The sequence below is a fragment of the Heteronotia binoei genome, chromosome 2 (genome assembly GCF_032191835.1).
Source record: "Heteronotia binoei isolate CCM8104 ecotype False Entrance Well chromosome 2, APGP_CSIRO_Hbin_v1, whole genome shotgun sequence".
Taxonomy (NCBI): Eukaryota; Metazoa; Chordata; class Lepidosauria; order Squamata; family Gekkonidae; genus Heteronotia; species Heteronotia binoei.
This window is the reverse complement of record NC_083224.1, coordinates 199,673,784-199,690,204: the sequence shown is the minus strand read 5'-3', so window position 1 is coordinate 199,690,204 and position 16,421 is coordinate 199,673,784. Positions and strand designations below refer to the sequence as shown.

Genomic DNA, 16,421 nt, shown 5'->3' with positions numbered 1-16,421 from the left:
GCTCACAAAGTAGAAATTTTTGTTCACAAGACTCTGCAGCTTAGAGGGAAGACGGCATGCCACTGCTTCTCTTTCCAGTCAGTCCATTCAGGAGTTTGGGTGGTGGAGTTCTCGTCTCCCTTCCCAAAGACGAGCCAGCTTCCAACAGAACATCTGGATGTGGTGCTAAAGAGCAGCAGATCCCTGCCAGGCAGCACGGTGTAGTGCTTAAGAGCGGGGGACTCTGATCCAGAGAAGCAGGGTTGATTCCCCCCTCTTTCTCCGCACGAAGCCTGCTGGGTTACCTTGGGCCAGTCACAGTTCTCTCTCTCAGAGCTCTCTCAACCCCACTGGCCTCACAAGGCGACTGCTGTGGTGAAAGGAAGGAAAGGTGATTGTCAGCTGCTTTGAGGCCCCATAGGTGAAGAAGATGATATTGGATTTAGATCCTGCCCTCCACTCCGAATCTCAGAGCGGCTCACAATCTCCTTTATCTTCTTTTCCCTTCCTCCCCCAACAACAGACACCCTGTGAGGTGGGTGGGGCTGAGAGGGCTCTCCCAGCAGCTGCCCTTTCAAGGACAGAGTCTCAGAGTAGCCTACAATCTCCTTTCCCTGTTAGGAAAAACAAGGAAGGGAAAGAAACTTAACCCAAACACTGGGGTAAGAAACCTGAAAGGTTAATATGTAATTAAAGGGCCAAATGTTAAAAACAAACTGTAAAATAAATCATGAACCAGCATACATGTATTTACTGTAGAAAGCTAAAACCATCTAAGGGCCCATCATAAGCCTCTATCCTATGTACAATCATAAAACCACAATGGGAACCCACACAACTTGACCTGACGCGTTTCGACCTAGACTAAGTTTAGGTTAGACACTGGATGCCCTTGATTAAGACATAAGGCTGTAGAATAAGAATATCTCTAAGCCTTTGTCACTTCATTAAATTTCCTTGTGGTCCAGCATTGTTCTATTGTTTTATTCTATTCTGCACTATGAGTCAATATGTGTACTTACCTTTCTGACCTCTGAAGAAGACCATTCTAGGTCGAAATGCGTCAGGTCATGTTCAGCGGGTTCCTGTTGTGGTTTTATGATTGTACATAGGATAGAGCCCTTAAATGGTTTTAGCTTTCTACAATAAATACATGTATGTTGGTTTATGATTTATTTTAGTCTGTTTTTAATGTTCGGCCCTTTAATTACATGTTATGCTGTTTACCACCTAGGTCTGTAAGATTATTTACTGTGCTGTTCCTGTTTCGTAAGGTCTGTTTTTATGATATTATTGTAACTCTGTTGTTTTATTATTGTAAACCGCTCTGAGCTCATTTGCGGGATAGGGCAGGATATAAATCTAAAATTTAATTTAATTTAATTCCCACACTTCCAAAAGGATGATGGTGCTGAAGAAGAGAAGACCCCCGGGGCCAACGCTGTCAAAAAGCCATCTCCGTCCAAACCGCGCAGCAAGAAGAAACTGAGCAAAAAGGGAAGGAAAATGGCAGGCCGGAAGCGCGGGCGGCCCAAGAAAATGAACGTCATGAACCCGGAGCGCAAGACCAAGAAGAACCAAACCGCACTGGAGCTTCTCCACGCTCAAACTGTATCGCAAACGTGCTCATCCTCTCCTCAGGGTAAGCCGTGGGGCCGAAGGAGATCCCGGGAGGGGCTTGGGGGTGGGAAATACAGCGGCTGCCTTTTTTCTCGCCATCCGTCTAAGTTGTTTTGAGTGCCGGCCGACTTGAAAGCAACGGACGTCCCTTTCCTCAGAAGCTGAGCGGCTGATCTTGTTCTTTAGGTTCTCTGCATGTAGCCAGACTTGATAATCAGTGGCCAGATGGAACCAACTTTACTCTTCTTCCAAATACCTTCAGGGCCACTTAACAGGCAGTCGCATTTGTGTTAAATAAAATAATACGTTGTGTTTATTGCCCTTGAAGCACTGTGTACAAGCATGTCGCAGCTTACCTCTCTAGTCCTTAAAAAAAAAGTTCTGTAACATAGGTTAGCGTTGTAATATCTCCCCATTGCAGAAGGTTGTGGGTCTGACTTAAGGGGGGCAAATAAGTTTGTGAATGACACGAGATTTTTATCTCCTGTTTCCGAGTCCAGCCACAGTGCTAGACTGCTGCTCTTTCACAGTAAAGCCTTACTTTAAAAGCTTTTTTTTAAAAAGCCTACCGTAACCGATCACCCTACGGCAGTTAGTCTGACAAAGATATGCCTTACCCTTCCTTTGGGACGTTGAAACGGGAGGTAGGTGTTCTGTCGTCCCTCTTCCAGGGAGCTCATTCGAGAGCCAGGGGGCCGCCACAGAAGAGGTCCTGGTCCAGCTCTCAACTGGCCACACCCACCCAAGTGAGGAGATTCAGAGCAGGAACAGTGAGCCGGCTCATGTTGGTAAATGTCTTCCTGAATACTGGAAGGTGATGTGGGCGGGATGGGGCGGGGGGGAGGAGGGGCTACTCATCGCTGTCATTTAGGCGGATGGATATTTGGAAGCCAGAAACAGGGCCACTGATAATGGAGGATAGCCCCAAGCAAAAAGAAAGGCGGCAGGGCAAGCCCTAATCCATTGGCTATTTGCAAAAGTTTTATCGTTAACTGAAGGTTCTATCCGGCCTTCGCATCCAGAAACGTTTGACTGGCTTATAGCACAGTTTGCAGCCTTGTATAAACCAGAGTGGGGCGCTTGCAATCAGTCTCCTTTGAATCCACTGGTTTTCAAGCTCAAATAGCACCAATTTGATTTCTTAAAAATACTTGTGGACCTCCAAGCCTGATGCTACCGTTTGAAGGGGGAGAAACCCATTTCATGGAGCACTGTATATCTTTCGCCCCTTGCCCTCGAGGACTGCAGTCAGCGGGCAGAGCTATTCAGTGCTGTTGGGAGGAGGGGAGACGTCTTGATAACAAGCGCTGCACTTCCTCTGTTTGGAGCAGGCTTCTCTGTACGTCCGGAAATGGGTGTAAAATACGTCAGGGGCATAACTGCGTAGGACCAGGCTGACAATCTGGAACTTCAGGAACAAGCTTTTGGCTGAGAATGCAGGCAGGGGCGATCTTGTGTCAGTCATGTAAAGAGAGAGAAGAAATGGGAACGAGGTCGAAAGCAGACGGCTGTTGTAGGGCAGCCCCTGCAGAAATTCTCTCTCCTTCATCGAAGGGGTTCAAGCCTCACCCTTTGACCACCTTTAATAATCACGCTCCCCTGAAAGCAACTGGACCTGTGAGCTAGCTCACACTAACTCGGCTTAGAAGGGAACGCTGCCCCAGACATAAGAGCATCAGAGAAGCCCCAAAGCCTCCCCCCCGCCCCCGGTCCCATGCAGCTGCAAGAGTCCACTTGAAGGCTGCACAGCACCATGCGGGTTCCCTCCCCATGCATCCCATACCTGGACAGCCTTTAAGTCTTTCTTCCGTAAGTTGAGCCTGGTTGCCAGAACAACAGCAGAGTCAGGGGCAGCTGTCCCTTGTTGCCCAACCCTGGGTTTCCTGAGCCCTTCCTAGAGGTCCCCTCACACCAGATCGAGCTTATTCTCTGAAGGCCCTCTGCACCACACAGTTTCAAGCCTTGCTCTGGAAAGACCGGAAGCTCAGCTTCTCCTGACAGGCTGCTCTGTAACCTTGGCTTTGTAGAAAAGTTTGTAAGCTTTACAGAAGCTTTTCTTTTTAGTAGCTGCCCTCCTTTTCACTGAGCCCCTGTAGCATCTGTTCATCTGCTGGAAAACGCCCTGCATGTTTGGTGTAGTTCAAGTGGTTTGGTGTAGTGGCGAAGTGCGCAGACTTTTATCTGGGACAACCGGGTTGGATTCCCCACTTCTCCACTTGCAGCTGCTGGAATGGCCTTGGGTCAGCCATAGCTCTCGCAGGAGTTGTCCTTGAAAGGGCAGCTTCTGGGAGGGCTCTCTCAGCCCCACCCGCCTCACAGGGTGTCTCTTGTGGGGGAGGAAGGCAAAGGAGATTGTAGGCCATTCTGAGCCTCTGTCCTTGAAAGGGCAGCTGCTGGGAGAGCTCTCTCAGCCCCACCTGCCTCACAGGGCATCTGTTGTGGGGGAGGAAGGGGAAGGAGATTGTAGGCCACTCTGAGGCTCTGTCCTTGAAAGGGCAGCTTCTGGGAGAGCTCTCTCAGCCCCACCCACCTCACAGGGTCTCTGTTGTGGGGGAGGAAGGGAAAGGAGATTGTAGGCCATTCTGAGCCTCTGTCCTTGAAAGGGCAGCTTCTGGGAGAGCTCTCTCAGCCCCACCCGCCTCACAGGGTGTCTGTTGTGGAGGAGGAAGGAGAAGGAGATTGTAGGCCACTCTGAGCCTCTGTCCTTGAAAGGGCAGCTGCTGTGAGAGCTCTCTCAGCCCCACCCACCTCACAGGGTGTCTGTTGTGGGGGAGGAAGGGAAAGGAGATTGTGCCGGCTCTGAGATTCAGAGTACATAGGGCAGGATATAAATCCAATATCCAATCCAGTCTCTTCCATGGAGGTCCCTGTGTGTGTGTGTCTGGGAGATCTTCTAGCGAGCACAGTTGCTGACGTGGCCAGGTGGCCCTCACCTTTGCCTTCAAACACACCTGAGTGTTCTATCATGGCTGCATGCTTAGTGCATGGGGACCCATCAGCTTCCTAGGAACCCACCGCACTTAGTCTTGCCAGAGCATCATTTGAACGGCGCTGGCTTAGAGAGCAGGGTGGCTCAGTCTGCGCTGCTCTCTCAGTTCTGCAACATTTGGTCTGAATCCGATTTTAACCCTTGGGAGTCACGGCCTGCCTTCTCTTCTTTTCCAGACGCATACAGGTCACCTCATAGTCCATTCTACCAACTACCTCCTAAAGTGCAGCGGCATTCGTCGAACCAGCTGTTGGTGACTCCTACCCCACCTGCACTACAGAAGCTGCTAGGTGAGAGCCCTTCCCGTTCACGTTGGGGTGTCAGGTGCCATTGCGGGGAGGTAGGGACGCCAGCCTGCAGAGGGCACCGGGGGATCCCCAGGAATTACAGCTCATCTCCAAACTACAGAAATCAGTTTCCCTGGAGAAAAAGGGATGGTTTGGAGGGGGGACTCTGTGGCATCGTACTCCACTGAGATCCCTCTCCTTCCTACACTCCATCCACAAATCTCCAGGAGTTTCCTGCCTGGATATGGCAACCCTACCCCTCCATCTCTGCTGGTAACCCTAGAAGGAGGCAAAGATTCATGACTCCCCCCCCCCCCCCCGGCTGCACAAAACTGTAGCGCTCAAGGAAATGTCGTCAGGGTCGGACCCAACCGAGGGTTGTGCAGGAGGTGCGGCTGAGTTGCGACACGGGGCTGTTAACGCCCTCCTTTCTTGGATCCCCCTCCTCTTGTTTTGTCCTACAGACTCCTTCAAGATCCAGTACATGCAATTCATGGCGTACATGAAGACCCCTCAGTACAAAGAGAACCTTCAGCAGCTGTTGGAACAGGAAAAGGTGAGTGGCTTTCCCAGCGGCCTTCCTGGTTGTTCTGAAATTGAGTGGACTTCAGGGGGCGTTAAAAAAAAAAAGAAGCAAATTGTATATTGTAAATTTGTGGGAAGGGTCACTTAATTCTTGGTGTGATGTAAGAGTTCTTCCCCCCCACCCCAAAATTATCCACCTGGAAAGTATAACCCAGAGGTCTTCTGCCTTGTACCCTGTCACTTTGTCCTATATCTAGACACGTTGTGCAAAGAGCTGGTAGTGTCTCACACTGGTAGAGAGAGCTGCAAAGGCAAGATGTAAACATCAGACGCTTCCTTCAATATAAACCCCCCCCCAAACATCTCGCTGCAGGCGGAGAACTAAAACACCAGAAAGAGAAAAGTGCTGAGTTTGGAACTTTCTCTCTGCGGTGCTGCTTTTGTGGTGTTCTGATAGAGAATTCAAGGATATCTAGTTTGGAGAGCCAGTGGTTAAGTGCGCAGACTTTTATCTGGGAGAACCAGGTTTGATTCCCCACTCCTCCACTTGCAGCTGCTGGAATGGCCTTGGGTCAGCTATAGCTCTCGCAGGAGTTGTCCTTGAAAGAGCAGCTTTTGGGAGAGCTCTCTCAGCCCCACCTTCCTCACAGGGTGTCTGTTGTGGGGGAGGAAGGGAAAGGAGATTGTAGGCTGCTCTGAGCCTCTGTCCTTGAAAAGGCAGCTTCTGGGAGAGCTCTCTCAGCCCCACGCACCTCACAGGGTGTCTGTTGTGGGGGAGGAAGAGAAAGGAGATTGTCGGCTGCTCTGAGCCTCTGTCCTTGAAAGGGCAGCTTCTGGGAGAGCTCTCTCAGCCCCACACACCTCACAGGGTGTCTGTTGTGGGGGAGGAAGAGAAAGGAGATTGTCGGCTGCTCTGAGCCTCTGTCCTTTTGAAAGGGAAGCTTCTGGAAGAGCTCTCTCAGCCCCACTCACCTCACAGGGTGTTCTGTTGTCAGGGAGAAAGGGAAAGGAGATTGTAAACCACTCTGAGACTCTTGAGATTCAGAGTATAGGGTGGGATATAAATCCAATATCATCTTTACATATGCTGTGTTTAGTTTGTCAATTTCTGGGTAGTGGCATCAGCAGCTGCCTCCAAGAATTTCTCACAGGCTTGCTGCCTTTGAAGAACAGGGAGTGCTCTGTGTTTGCTTCAGGAAGCTCCGACAGCCGCTGTAGTAAAAGGACCCGGGTCTGTGAATGGGGGTGGTGACGTCTCGGCCACTTTCTCTTTCAGGAAAAGAACACACATTTGCTGGGGAAAGCACAGCAGTTGTTTACTCATTGCCAAGCTCAGAAAGAAGAAATCAAGCGGCTGTTCCAGCAGAAGTTGGATGAGGTACCAGGCCGGGGGGGGGGGGGAGAGGGGGCTTTACTTTGGGGTGCGGGGTGTACCGATAAAGCGCCCTTGAACATGCAAAGATGCTTTATGCAGAGTCGGCGCATTGGTCATGAAGCCGCTTAGGGCTCTCTCTGCTAGAGGCATTTCGTATTACCATCAGGTCCTTTTTAACCGGAGATGCTGGGGGTTGAACCTGGGATCTTCCGCGTGCCAGGCGGATGCTCTGCCTCTGAGCCCCGGCCCCATCTAGCCTGCTTTTGGCTGTCTTAAGCCTCTGGGGATGCGCACAACCTGGTTTTTTGCCAGCCCTAGAAAGCCCTTCCTTCCCCTTGTGCCTTGAAGAGACCAAAGGCTTTCCCTTTGTAAGGTTTTGCCCAGATACTGTCACAGGACTCCTTCAGAGGCAGAAGAAGCTTTACTAGTAGATCAGATAGCAAACATTGTCAGCATGCGAATGCAAGGCCGTGTCTTGCCGGGCTGAAGTAGATTGGGTGGTGCCCCAGCAGTTATACCTTGCAAAGCAATAGCTCTTTTTCCCACGCTTGTCAAAGTAATTCAAATGACTTGACTTAAAGGAATTACTTAAATGAATTACTTAATTACTTGAGAGCCAGTTTGGTGTAGTGGTTAAGTGCGTGGACTCTTATCTTATCTGGGAGAACCGGGTTTGATTCACCTCCTTCACTTGCAGCTGCTGTCGTGGCCTTGGGTCAACCATAGCTCTTGTAGGAATTGTCCTTGAATGGGCAGCTGCTAGAAGAGCTCTCTCAGTCCCACCTACCTCCTCTTCTTCATCTTCTCCTTCTTTTCCTCCTTCTTCTCCTCCCTCTTCTCCCTCCTCCTCCTCCCTCTGAGTTACCGTATTTTTCGGACCATAAGACGCACCCCCCCCAAAAAAAAAGTGGGGGGGGGGAAGTGTGTGCATCTTACGGAGCGAGAGTACCTTCCTCCGGGGGGGGGGAGGGATCCGTTGCCTCCATCTCTGATCCCGGCGCTTCCCCCACGCCTGCCTGCCTGGCTCCAGCTTCTTCCAGCAAGCGCTGGGATCGCTCCACGCTGCCCCCACCGCAAACCCAGCGCTTCGCGAGTGCCGGCTGCGGAGAGGGCAGTGTGCTTCCTCCGTGCCTGTCTGCCTGGCTCCAGCTCTGACGCTTACAGCAAGCGCTGGGATCGGAGGGCGGAGGGAGCGATCCTGGCGCTTGCTGTAAGAGTCAGAGCTGGAGCCAGGCAGACAGGCACAGAGGAAGCACGCTGCCCTCTCCGCAGCCGGCGCTCGCGAAGCGCTGGGTTTGTGGTGGGGGCAGCGTGGAGCGATCCCAGCGCTTGCTGGAAGAAGCTGGAGCCCGGCAGGCCGGCGCGGGGGAAGTGCCGGGATCGGAGGCGGAGGCAGCAGATCACCCCCCAGGAGGAAGGTGCGTCCTATAGTTCAGAGCGCCTTATGGTCCGAAAAATACGGTACTTCCCATCAAGGTTACATTCCACATATTCTTCCCTTTTCAGTGGGTCCATATCAGCGTAACCCAGAGAGACCAGATGCTCCTCTTCCACCTGCAGGCCTGGAACATCCCACTACACACAGAACACGAAATGTCTAAAGAAATCAGTGGGTGTTAGTATTCGTGAATACACTTACAGTAAAGGGATAGTGCATTTCTGAAACCTTGAAGGAGGCCAGACAAAAGGAGAAGGGGCGAAGTATTCATCACACCCAGTGGGATGCCCCTTTTTGTTGTGAGATTGGTTAACAGCATCTTGCCATGTTCTGTCCTCCACAGCTGGGAGTTAAGGCTTTGACCTACAATGACCTTATTCAAGCTCAGAAAGAGATCTCTGCTCACAATCAACAGCTCAAGGAGCAGACCAAGCAGCTGGAGAAAGATAATGGTGAACTCAGAAACCAGAGCCTGCAGCTGGTGGGTATTTCCAAACGGTGTCCGTCCAACAAGCACAGCAGCTAGTAAAAGGGTTTGGCTCGCATAACAGGGCTAAATCCAAGTGGGCTGAAGCAGCTGAACAAAGCAGGAGTCAATGCTGCACCTTTAAGACCAACCAAGTTTTATTCAGAACGTAAGCTTTTGTGTGCTAAAAGCACAGTTCTTCAGACGAGGGGATCAGGTATAGTGTGCTGAAATACGTGCAGTTTGTTGATTAAGGGCAAACTGGCTGGGATCATATGGTGGAACAGTGTGGCAGTTTAGAAGGCCATTTGGTCTGGAAGGAATTCAAGTTGCCTGCCAACTGGTGTTTCTGCAAGTCTAGGTAAATCACAAAAGGACATGTATTTCCTAGTGATGTCCACCTAATATACTTCTCAACATCATTCTATACATTATAAACATCATTCTCGTTTGCCATTAGAAAAAAAGAATACATAAAATGAAAGTGGGTTTATATGTAATGAGATAAACAACCAATATCCCTTATTTGAGTATGTCAATATAAAACATTATTCTGATATACTATTATTAAAGAGAAATACATTGGAATACTGTGGGTGTATCGCTGTACTCAGTGAGAGTGGGTTTAGCATAGGTAATGAGATTAAAAAAACCCAGTATCCCTATTCAGTCCGGGGGGGGGGGGGAGTGCTTGTTCCAAGTTCCATAATAATTTGCAGTTCAGCAATTTCTCCATTCTGTTCTTGAAGTTCCTTTGCAGTAAAACAGCCACTTTGAGGGCACCCATTGGATGCTCCGGAACAGGGCTAAGGCACTTTGGGGCCTTGGGATCTCTTAGAAATGATTCTCTCAAACCAAGGGCGTTAAACCTGTTGTATTCCCAAAAGACCCTGGTGGATAAGGAGGGAAATGGGTTATGAGTTACCTGGTTGGCATGAGGGCACAGGCTTCTGGTTTCCGGGTGACCAAGCTGTAGCTGTTCTCAGTTGACCTCCTCTCTCTCCACCTTTCAGCTGAAGGCCAGGTGCGAAGAACTGAAGCTGGATTGGTCAACACTGTCGCTGGAGAATCTGCTAAAAGAAAAGCAGGCGCTGAAGAACCAGATCTCTGAGAAGCAGAAGCATTGCTTGGAATTGCAGGTAAGAGTGTCAGAAGTGAGCGAGGAAGCGCAACAGCTAGAACAGGGGTGTCAAACTCATGTTATGAGGGTCGGATCTGACATAAATGAGACCTTGTTGGGTCGAGCCATGTCAGGCTGGGCATGTGTGTGCCTATTTAAGATTAGGTAGCAGAGATATACATTTTATAAAGAACACAAACAGAAATATATATTTTTAAAAACTTTAAACGTTAGCACTCATTGGTCTTAAAGGTGCTTTCTTTGTATTTCTCCCATGAGATCCAGGGAACTGGGCAAAGGAAGCTCTGGCTCTTCCCCTCCATTCCCAAGGGACTGAGGGCAGGGGGAACCTCAGCCAGTAGAAGGAAGAGAGGCTTGGCTCAGTAGTTCTGCTGTGCAATTGAGAGAGCCTGGCAAAGCAAACTATTTCCACCACAAGGGAGGAGCCTCAGCCAATGGAGAAAATAGAAACTTTGCTCTGTAGCTTCTGTGCGATTGAGCAAGCCTGGCAAAGCAAGCTGTGATGCAGAAGGAAGCAAGAGAGAGGGAGAAGGAAGCAGATAACAGTTGCTCAGGGCCCTGATGGCCTGAATGAGCCCCCGAACAGCATGTTTGACACCTGAGGTAGGGAATGCTCTTGCCTTTCCCCCCCATACCATCAGCTGGTTCTGTTCGCTTGCACAGTTTGAATTGAAGGTCATCTGCATTACCACGTTAGTTTGCCTCACAATGTGCCTCTGGGAGGAAAGGTCTTATATGGCCATAACATCATTTGTCCCAGTAGCTGTGGGGCGGTGGGGAGAGTTGGTAGGCTCAAAGATCCTGTCCTTGCCTTCCCCAGGTTCTCCACCGGGCAGATGCTGGAGTGACATTTGGGCCCCTCCCTCCTTAGAGATCTTAAGGCAGAAGTTGGAGAGGGATGCTATAGTTTGGGATGTCCTGCACTGAGCCCCCGGTGTTGGACCACATGGCTTACGAGTTCCTTTCCAACTCTGTCACTCTTTCTCATTCCAAGTTGCATGTCAGTCTTCTGGCCACCAGAGAAGACAACATTGGATTTATATTCCGCCCTTTGCTCTGAATCAGTCTTAGAATGGCTCACGATCTCCTTTATCTTCCATCCACACAAGAGACACCCTGTGAGGTGGGTGGGGCTGAGAGAGCTCTCCCACAAGCTGCCCTTAGAACGACAGAGTCTCAGAGCAGCTCACAATCTCCTTCCTCTCCCACAACAGACACCCTGTGAGGCGGGTGGGGCTGAGAGAGTTCTCCCAGAAGCTGCCCTTTCAAGGACAGAGTCTCAGAGCGGTCTACAATTTCCTTTCCCTTCCTCCCCCACAACAGACATCCTGTGAGGTGGGTGAGGCTGAGAGGGCTCTTCCAGAAGCTGCTCTTTGAAGGACAGAGTCCCAGAGTGGCCTACAATCTCCTTTTCCTTCCTCCCCCCACAACAGACCCCCTTGTGAGGTAGGTGGGGCTGAGAGGGCTCTCCCAGAAGCTGCCCTTTCAAGGACAGAGTCTCAGAACAGCCTACAGTCTCCTTTCCCTTCCTCCCCCACAACAGACCTCCTGTGAGGTAGGTGGGGCTGAGAGAGCTCTCCCAGAAGCTGCCCTTTCAAAGACAGAGTCTCAGAGCGGCCTACAATGTTCTTTCCCTTCCTCCCCCACAACAGACACTCTGTGAGCCAGGTGGGGCTGAGAGAGCTCTTACAGCAGCTACCCTTTCAAGGACAACTCCTACGAGAGCTATGGCTGACCCAAGGCCATTCCAGTAGTTGCAAGTGGAGAAGTGGGGAATCAAACCCGATTCTCCCAGATAAGAGTCCGCACACTTAACTACTACTCCGAACTTGCTCTCCAGGCCTCTCCTTATGGTTCTTTTGGAGGTTCCACAACCCCAGTGCTCTTCTTCCCGCAGCACATGCTCACACTCTCACTCTCATATCTATACTAGACTACATTTTTCTTAGATTATTATGATTGATAGGTAGCTCTTTGGCCACTGTGCCTTGTACTGGAAACCCTAAAATTGGCCACAGCAGCCGAAGGGCGGCATCGTGGTGTCTGGTGATTGGTCCACCTTCCCAGCCCTCTAAATTATCTGTCCCGTGTGCATGCTCTGTGTGCTTTTTTGAGGTTTGTGACTAGGCCGGGGGGAAATAGCAGCTCCTCTCCCTCTCCCAGGAGAGGTAGCTTAGCGAGTCCTCTTGCACCAGATGGTGCCTTTCTCTAGGGAGCTGGTCTCCTATGGCAACACTGTCCAGGTTTCAGTAGGCTGTTGGTGAGGCACAAAGGGATAGGAGGGAAAGGTGTGTGTGTACACGAGAGATGCTGGGTCCTTCTTCCCAGCCCTTCTGCTCGTAGCGAACTTTCATCATAAGCTGCTGGCACAGTCTTCCTCGTATCATGATGTAAACAGATGCTGGGACCACGGAGGTTTTACAACCAGGAAATAACAAGAAAATACTCTCTGTGTGTAAAACAATATCAACATATCATTAAAGCGATTCCTTCTTTGCAATACAAAATTACAGTGACAATATAAATTTACAGTGACAAAAATATCACCCTGAGCACACAACTTCGCTGCTGCACATGAAATAAATTATGCAGCATTCACTCAATAAGTCCAACGATGATACCAGAACCAGTCCAATCTCATTTTGGATCTAGAAAATCCTTCTTAAGAACATAAGGGAAGCCATGTTGGATCAGGTCAATGGCCCATTCAGTTCAACACTCTGTATCACACAGTGGCCAATACACACACACACACACATACATACATACAGAGTGGCTAATAGCCACTGATGGACCTCTGCTCCATATTTTTATCCAATCCCCTCTTGAAGCTGGCTATGCTTGTAGCCGCCACCTCCTGTGGCAGTGAATTCCACATGTTAATCACCCTTTGGGTGAAGAAGTACTTCCTTCTATCCGTTCTAACCTAACTGCTCAGCAATTTCATTGAATTCCCATGAGTTCTTGTATTGTGAGAAAGGGAGAAGAGGACTTCTTTCCCTACTTTCTCCATCCCATGCATAATCTTGTAAACCTCTATCATGTCACCCCGCAGTTGACGTTTCTCCAAGCTAAAGAGCCCCAAGCGTTTTAACCCTTCTTCATAGGGAAAGCGTTCCAAACCTTTAATCATTCTAGTTGCCCTTTTCTGCACTTTTCCCATTGCTATAATATCCTTTTTGAGGCGCGGTGACCACCTGGGACCGTCCTTTTTGTTTATAGGTGCAATAGTTTGACGGTGCCTTAATTCATTACAATATACTGTATTCTGTGAAGAACATACACATCATCATTTCAAATAAAGATGGGGTTCCTCTATTTTCCCTCAAAACCTTTTTTAGGCTTTCTCTAATTTATTTTTTCTATTCGGAAGGCCACGGCCATTTTCCATCTGCCAGCCATGAGTCATGTTCAAATTCCCTGAGCAATTCCCATGGGTAAAAAAGGCCTAAAGTGCTAATCACCTATTTCGCTATTCTGACACTGACTTAAAAGTTACAAAGCCTGTATGTTATTACAATCAAAATTCCACAGTACAGTACATTCCATAATACAATGCTATGCGCAATATATTTCTCGAAGTTTTTTTTTTTTATTTTGGAAATTTTACGTTGTACAATTTATTTTTTTAAAAAAAATCCAACGATATTAAAATATGCCTTCCATTATACAATACTTATAAAAAACAAAGACAGGTCAAATTCTTCCTGGCACAAAAACTATGAATAGTTGCGGCAGCTCTCGTCCTGCTCCCTGACGCTGAGAACACCAACTCAGCAGCAGCTCTCATGTAGTAGGGTTGCCAAGTCCAATTCAAGAAATATCTGGGGACTTTGGGGGTGGAGCCAAGATCAAGGCTGTGACAGGCATCATTGAACTCCAAAGGGAGTTCTGGCCATCACATTTAAAGGGACGGCACACCTTTTCAATTCCTTCCTTCCATAGGAAATCATGAAGGATAGGGGCACCTTCTTTTGGGCTTATAGAATTGGACCCCCTGGTCAAATCTTTTTTGAAACTCGGAGAGTATTTTGGGGAGAGGGACTAGATGCTATACTGAAAATTTGGTGCCTCTTCCCCAAAAAACAGCCCCCCCAGAGCCCCAGATCAATTCTCCATGATTTTCTATGGGAATAAATCTCCATAGGGAATAACAGAGTTCCCAGCAGACATTTCCCTCCCCCCCCCTCTTTCTGAGGACCCTGAAGCGGGGAGAGGGCCTCCAAACCAGGGGATCCCCTGCCCCCACCTGGGGATTGGCAACCCTAGTTCTCAGGGAGGCTGCCACACAGCCGGGGCCTAGCAGGGCCTTCTACTGGCTGCCACCACTCTGGTCAGGGTCTGTATGGAGGGCCCAGAGCACCCTTGTCTTCTTTATTAAGAAATAGCTCTTAACTGTGACCGAGGAGACATGAGAACCCAGGCAGTATAACAACAAAAAGAGGTTTATTATCAGTGCTTTGAAACAATAAGTGGGTGACAAAGATTTAGTGCTAAGGTGAATACGAAAAAGTTTAGTGCAAAGAAAACAAAAGCCCTGATGCGTTTAACTATACAGGCCCTCCTCTAATAACCAACACTCACCCCCTTGGGTAAGGGATCTTTCCCTGCTGCCTCTTCCAGAGAGCGCCCCTCCTCTGTCTGCAACCTCTCGAGACAGAGAACATCCCTGCCTGCAGCCTCTCCAGGAAAGAACACACCCTGTCTGGGCTTGGCCCTTTTATGTTCTCCTCCCAGGTCCCACCTCTCTGTGGGCTAGTTTCCCTCCAAAACCTTGCCACCCAATCAGAGGGGATTCTGAGAAATGCAGGCTTTCCCCAGTAACTCCTAGATAGGCTTCCCTGGGGCCTACAGGGAAACTCCTAGGCAGGCTTCCCTGGGGCCCGTTTCCCTCCAAAACCATGAGATCCAATCAGAGGGACAGAGGGGATCCTGGGAAATGTAGACTTTCCCCAGTAACTCCTAGGCAGGCTTCCCTGGGGCCTGCAGGCCTCACTAGGCCCAGGATCATGACAGAGGCGGGAGCTGAAGACAGTGCTGGTCTAAAGGGGGTGGCTTGAGAAAAGGTCTGAAAAGCAGCAGTCACTGGGAGCTGAAGAGCCCAGTTGTGCAACGTTATAGACCACAGGCCACAAACACGAAGCTGCCTTGCCCTCTCAAAGTCAGTATCGTCTGACAGTGGTTTTCCAGGGACTCAGCCGAGGTCTTTCTCATCACCTGTCGCCTGTTCCTTTTTTAACTGGAGATGCCAGGAATTGAACCTGGGACCCTACTGCTTGCAAAATAGATGCTCTGCCGATGAGCCATAGCCTATCCCCAATAATTTTATCCAGTTAAAGTAAGTCCCTTTAAGACCAACAAAATTTAATGCAAGTTTTTGTGTGCGTGCACATTTCTTCAGATACATGTATCCAGGGGTGGAATTCTAGCAGCAGCTCCTTTGCATATTAGACCGCACACCCCTGATGGAGCCAATCCTTCCAGAGTTTACAAAAAAGAGCCTTCTAAGCTCTTGGAGGATTGGCTACATCAGGGGTGTGTGGCCTAATATGCAAAGGAGCTCCTGCTAGAATTCACCCTGCGTGTATCTGAAGAAATGTGTTTACACACATTTTGTTGGCCTTAACGGTGCAGCTGGATTTGAACTTTGTTCTGCTACTTCGAGCCAACACGGCTGCCCATCTGAATTTTCATCCCGTTAAGTTTGCATCACAGCTTGTAATTTGAGACAAAGCAGCTTGAAAGACAAAATTTCCAAAGGTGAAGGAAGCTGGGAAATATCTCCCAAGCAAGACATCTGAATATTTTGCATGTGGTCTCCGTTTGTGTTGCATATAAAGTATTTTGTATTGTAACCTGTCGTTTGCCTGCCCAGCGGTTAGCTTTGGAGCGGGATGTGTTTTCCTTTTTTGAATAAAACAAGCCTTATCTAATCAGAAAGCATCTTAATAACAAAAGAAGAGAAAGAGTAGTCAAAATATGCGATATGACAAACAATAATAACTATTGTACACAATACACTCAAGCTTACCATAAGGGTATCCTAAGTTGAAAATAAGAATAGAAACAGCATAGATGTTGGTGCGGTAGCCTGTGAAAGGATCAATGGGACCGGGGCTAGCCAAACTAGCTTAATGTAATAATAATAATAATAATAATACTTTTTATTTATATCCCGCCCTCCCCACCAGGGCAGGCTCAGGGCGGCTTACAACATAAAAATACAATATACATCAACAGTTATACTTATAAAATCATCATTAAAAACAATTTACAAGTTATATTAAAATTAACATTATGGTGCTATAAACATTAAATCTTCAGTAAGGTTCAGTAGCTAAAAACATTTCCAGCGGCACTTTCTTAGCTTGTCATTAGTTGAAGGCTATTTTGAAGAGGTAGGTCTTACAGGCCCTGCGGAATTGATCTAAACATTGCAGGGCCCGTACCTCCTCCGGGAGTTGATTCCACAGCAGTGGAGCTGCAATGGAGAAGGCCCGATCCCAGGTGGCCTTCAATCTGGCTTCCCTTGGCCCAGGGATATTCAGCTGGTTCTTTCCAGCTGACCTCAGCGCTCTCTGGGGCTCATATGGGGAGAGAC

General features: G+C 48.9%; 2 protein-coding genes across 2 annotated transcripts in view; one reads left to right on the top strand and one right to left on the bottom strand.

Annotated features, from left to right (window-relative positions):
- Nucleotides 1-16,421, bottom strand: part of PLEKHJ1 (pleckstrin homology domain containing J1) — a 114,484-nt gene that overhangs the window by 29,293 nt on the left and 68,770 nt on the right. The gene's annotated exons all lie outside the window — the stretch shown is intronic.
- Nucleotides 1-16,421, top strand: part of DOT1L (DOT1 like histone lysine methyltransferase) — a 76,340-nt gene that overhangs the window by 17,094 nt on the left and 42,825 nt on the right. The window contains 6 exon segments of the mRNA XM_060232834.1: nucleotides 1,381-1,621; nucleotides 4,765-4,878; nucleotides 5,340-5,431; nucleotides 6,677-6,778; nucleotides 8,557-8,694; nucleotides 9,693-9,818. Of these exon segments, the coding sequence (XP_060088817.1) occupies nucleotides 1,381-1,621; nucleotides 4,765-4,878; nucleotides 5,340-5,431; nucleotides 6,677-6,778; nucleotides 8,557-8,694; nucleotides 9,693-9,818 (813 nt within the window).